At 42.9% G+C, this 4,919-nt stretch overlaps 1 protein-coding gene across 1 annotated transcript; it reads left to right on the forward strand.

Moving 5' to 3' along the window:
• Positions 1–896: 896 nt before the first annotated feature.
• Positions 897–3,456, forward strand: LOC123405555. The gene is made up of 6 exons (XM_045099204.1): positions 897–1,019; positions 1,096–1,212; positions 1,945–2,070; positions 2,187–2,341; positions 2,840–3,061; positions 3,204–3,456. Exons 1-6 carry the CDS (start codon positions 897–899, stop codon positions 3,325–3,327), a joined length of 867 nt encoding a protein of 288 aa, XP_044955139.1. The 3' UTR covers positions 3,328–3,456.
• Positions 3,457–4,919: the final 1,463 nt, after the last annotated feature.

Raw genomic sequence — 4,919 nt, forward strand, 5'->3', positions numbered from 1 at the left:
GAGAGAAAATGGAAGGTCTCCTATGAGTTAGTGGGATGTGCATCCGAATTTCTTGCTCACAAAGACCTATAGGATAAAATAAAGCACATACAAGACAAGTTCTATAGTGCAAACTCCCCACTAGTGTACGAAACAAGATGCCCATGTAAACTCTCTATTAATGTGGAGTGCTACTTTCAAGCACTTCTGTGTACTTTAAATGATAATTGGTCTTTCCCCTTATCTCACCATCTTCTCTTTACTTTTTTGTTATTGACACCCAAACGATGCATCTTTTATTTTATTGCCCATGATATAAGAACCATCTTGCCATGATTAACAACGAGTGGTGGAGGCAGAATAACTTTACGTGTGATGAAATTTATGAAAGAGAAAACCATATATGTATAATTAAAGCATGCAAGAGCCTCATTGAATACTAGATACATACATATATATATGTTTAACAAGTACAACCCAAGATAATTTCAACCGACAACAAAATTTTCTTCAGATTTGAAGTTGAATTTAAATTTAAGTTTACTTCCTAAAATATGAACTTGGTTATGTGGAAGCTTAGAGCATCTTTAGGATACCCCTTATATCCCACTAAACTACAAAACAACTACTAGTTTACAGTTTTGCGTGGAAAAGTGGCTCGAACATACACCTTAAACGCCCCCGTCCCTTCAATATTTTTTAGGGGCACGGTAAATTGCCCTCCCCCCGACCCGCGAAAACAGAGGTTTCCCCCTGCTCCGTCGATGCCTTGTATCATGGAAAAGCGGTTGTCGGGAGGGACATTTCAGCCCGCACGCGTTCCCCTCCCCCATGCCGTAGCCACCCACCACCATTGCCGCCTACCCTCTGGCTTCAATTTCGGGCATATCCATCGGTGGAAACACACCGTCGGGGCAATGCAGACCTGGGCCCACCACGCCGATTTGCCGTCGCCCCAGATCCGCCAAGCCCAGTTGCCCTCGGGTCACCACCGCCTCGGATCAACCATCGCCCAAATGCAGCCTACCATGAATCCGTCGGTTAGTCCTTTTCTTCCCCATAAAGTCAGATTTAGCGGATGATTCCCGTTCATGCGAGATTCATTGCAATTTGTAGATGGATATGAGCCCTTGTGAGGAACTTTTGCTCGAGTATTTTTCCTTGTTTGAAAACTCGGACATAGAGACGCTCCTCGAGAACAATCAGCAGCAGATGGTGGTGGTGGTCCTCGCTGTGAAGGATATCAAGGATAGTAACACAAAGAGATGGCGAGGATCAACCATCGGTCGACTTTGCATCACTCACAATTGCCATCTTGGGAACATGATGCTGGTGCAATACTATTATGTGGTGTCACCTACATATCCGTCGCACCTCTTCTGGAGAAGGTATCGAATGCGCCGACCATCTTCATGAAAATAGTAGAAGCTTGTGAGGCCAATTATCGATTTTTTACCCAAAGGAGAAATGTGTCGGGCTTGAAGGATTTTAGCGCATATCTGAAAATCTCAACAGCTATGCGGGTGATTGCATATGGCATTCCGACTAACTATGTCGATGAATATCTTTGCATTGACAAAGATACTATAATTGAGTCAGTGCATCGGTTCGCTAACGTGATCATCCGTGTCTTTGGTCATGTCTGTCACTACACCACGATACCATAATGATGACATGTATCTGTTGGTATAAGTGTGCATTACCAACACTTTATCTGTTCATAACAATACCAACAGACTAATGGTCGATGTTGTTCTAGTCTTCCGACGATCTGTCTGTCGGCAATGGATGACCGATTTGTGGACATACTATGTGTCGATATATGTTTTATGATGTCAGATTATGTGTCGCTGTTTCTTTACTATAGAAAGGGGTTGGCATATGTTTGGGGCCTGACCCACTTATTTCGGGCCACGCGGGACAAGTTGCACGTGAGAGACTCAAAAACTAATTTTTTTGGCTAAGCCTCCTGTTCCCCCTCAATCCCCATCCCATCTTATCTCTATCTCCCTCTCCACACTACAACCTAAACCTGGGTCACCAGCCGCCACTGTCGTCCCCGGGCATGCCTCCCTCGAAGACAGAGCAAAGGTGAGAATTCACCGTATCAAAAAATCACCAGATTTAGTCTCAGCTTTAACAATTTCACAGTCGGTCGTGCATGTGTTGCTATGACATCTTGTGCCATTTGGATTGAAATTTGGTAGGGTGTGAGTGCACGGAAGGAGGTGAGCAACTTGATTTCTTCAAGATTACAGGTTCAGCTCTCTTATGTGATTCGGCATTCTCCAGCACTACAGAGTCACCATTCAGGATTCAACTTAATTTTGTCGGTTACATGGTCTGTTCAGCACAGGTGGAGGTAAGTACAGTTTCAGCATTCAACTAATTTTGGCCATACATAAACACCGTGATGCTTCAAAAAATTGCTTTGTTTTTGTGTTTGGATCAAGTTGGCATTTGCTTCAACTGAAAATTATTGTACTATGCACTTTACTAAAGCTGATCTAGCAAAAGTGCCACTTTACTTAAGTAGATCCAGCATTGTTCTAACCGAAAATTATCTATTCAGTTAACTTGTGTTGAAGAATTAACTGAACTTTTGTTCAAAAGTTAACAGAATTTGTGTTGAAGAGTTAACTGAATGCATCAATAGATCTGAATACAGTTAACGGATTTTTTGTATCACCATTGCTACATTTCAGCATGACAACTCAAGTCAACTAACTCAACTCAATTCAGCAATTATCTTGTAGGTTTAGTAATTATATTTGCACGTTCAACAACTATTTTTGCAAGTTCTACTCCACCACCAGATAATTCAGCAGGAGCACCTTTGTTGATCATTGTTGAATAGCAGGAGTAGCACACGCGGGTGGGGCAGATTCACCAGCACCACTAGCAGCAGAATTGGGGCAAGGGACAAGGAAAAAAGCATCATCGAAGGTCCACGTCGGTGTCGCCCATTAGCAGTACCAGCATCAGAGGAAGGAGAGGCAGGAGTGGCCGGAATTGTTTGTGGTGTCGACAGACGAAGCGAACGAAGTCGGGGGCGCATGTGGCGGCCCCGTGCGCGGCTAAGGTTAGTATGCGGAACCTGTAGCGGATAAATTCTGCTTATGCTAATAGTCTACATCGTACTTTGATATTGATGTTGAATACATGCTGCCAATTTGTTCTGCATTCGGTAATATGCGAGTGAATTAAGTGTTGTTTCTTTTCAGGCTAATAAAGCATCATTGTGCACTTCTGGAACAACTATCATGGAAGTATGGAACTAATGCTAGCAAAACTACCCTGTGTAGTCACCCGAAGAAAAATATGAACTTTATTTTCCAATGCGGCTAGATAAAGATCTAGTAGAAAAGATAACGTAATTCGTTTCTAGTCTACTACACCTTATATGTCTAGTTGTACAAATGCAGCTTCTATATAATCAAATATTCTCAATTGGAATATATTTTTTCAGTTGAGCTACTCAACTTGCTGACAGGAAAACATGCTCAGGTTAACAACTTGAAATTTTATATTATATTAAAACTATGGGTTCATAAAAAGAGAGATGTCCTAGCAGACTAATGTTGCTAATAGTTGGAGCCACTCCATGTTACACTGTCCTTTGAGACTGGCCTATCCAGTTCACAAATCACTCACCGTTCATGATGGTGTCTAAGTGTCGGAGGTATATGTTTGGTGGTGTTATTTGTTGTCATTCAAATCAATAAATAGAAGAAAGAATTGCCTCCGGCAGCGAAAGGTGACCATTGTTACTTGTAGCTTCTTGAGAGCCTTTAGAGTTGTGACTTCATTAGTTGCTTCTCGTTTCACCGACGAAGGGTACTAATTAGACTTGAGAACCGAGTAGTGACTTCATTAAGGACCTGCCTTTATCAGGCATTCTTTATATATAAGCCAAAGAATAAAAACATATATACTCAAAGTTGTCAGAATCGCGATTCTGAATCGGATCGGAAAGTCTTCAATAGAATCGAGTTGTAGAATCTAAGATTCTACTTGATTCTACACGTACAATACTGATACTTCTCCAACGTATCTATAATTTATGAGGTATTCATGCCATTTTTACAATAATTTTACATGATTTTGGTATGATTTTATTAGAACTAACTCGGACTGACGTTGTTTTCAGCACAACTACCGTGGTGTTGTTTTTGTGCAGAAATAAAAGTTCTCAAAATGGGCTGAAAATTTACGAAGAATATTTTTGGAAAATATAAAAAATACTGGAGCAAGGAGCTGGGTCGGGAAGTGGATGAGGATGCCACAAGCGTGCTAGACGCGACCATCCCCCTAGGCCGCACCCCTATGGCTTGTGACCTCCTCGGGAACCTTCCCGACGTGAGACTGATGCCAAAAATTCCTATAAATACCCAAACCTCCCAAAAGAAACCTATATCGGTAGTTCCACCACTGCAAGCCTCCAGAGCCATGAACAAACAATCTTGGCCCTCTCCGGCACCCTGTCGGAGAGGGTCCCATCACCGGAGACCATGGAGGAGGAAGACGGAGGGGCCATCATCACCATGGAGGCCAAGGACCAGAGGGAGAACCTCTCCCCACCTTGGGGGAGGCCATGGAGGAGGAGGCACAATGGGGAGACCCTCTCCCCCTATCTCCCGGTGGTGCCGGAGTGCCACCGGGGGAACCATGACCATGGTGATTGTCTTCATCAACATCCTCATCTCCTTTCAGCGGTCCACTCTCCCGCACCTCGCTATAATCCTCTACTTGAACATGGTGCTTTATGCCACATAGTATGATCCAATGATGTGTTGATATCCTATGATGTTTTGAGTAGATTTCTTTTGTCTTATGGGTTGATTGATGATCTAGATTGGTTTGAGTTGTATGTTTATTTTGGTGATGTCCTATGGTGCCTTCCGTGTCGTGCACACATGAAGGATTCCTACTGTAGAGTG

The sequence above is a fragment of the Hordeum vulgare genome, chromosome 6H (genome assembly GCF_904849725.1).
Source record: "Hordeum vulgare subsp. vulgare chromosome 6H, MorexV3_pseudomolecules_assembly, whole genome shotgun sequence".
NCBI classification, from domain to species: domain Eukaryota; kingdom Viridiplantae; phylum Streptophyta; class Magnoliopsida; order Poales; family Poaceae; genus Hordeum; species Hordeum vulgare.

What these genes read in the sequence shown, in the direction of transcription:
- LOC123405555 (XM_045099204.1), top strand. Translation starts at nt 897, where the DNA reads ATGCAGACCTGGGCCCACCACGCCGATTTGCCGTCGCCCCAGATCCGC. An exon ending in AGCCTACCATGAATCCGTCG is followed by an intron (nt 1,020 to 1,095) that starts GTTAGTCCTTTT and finishes TGCAATTTGTAG; the next exon opens with ATGGATATGAGCCCTTGTGA. An exon ending in TGGTGGTGGTGGTCCTCGCT is followed by an intron (nt 1,213 to 1,944) that starts GTGAAGGATATC and finishes TTTTTGGCTAAG; the next exon opens with CCTCCTGTTCCCCCTCAATC.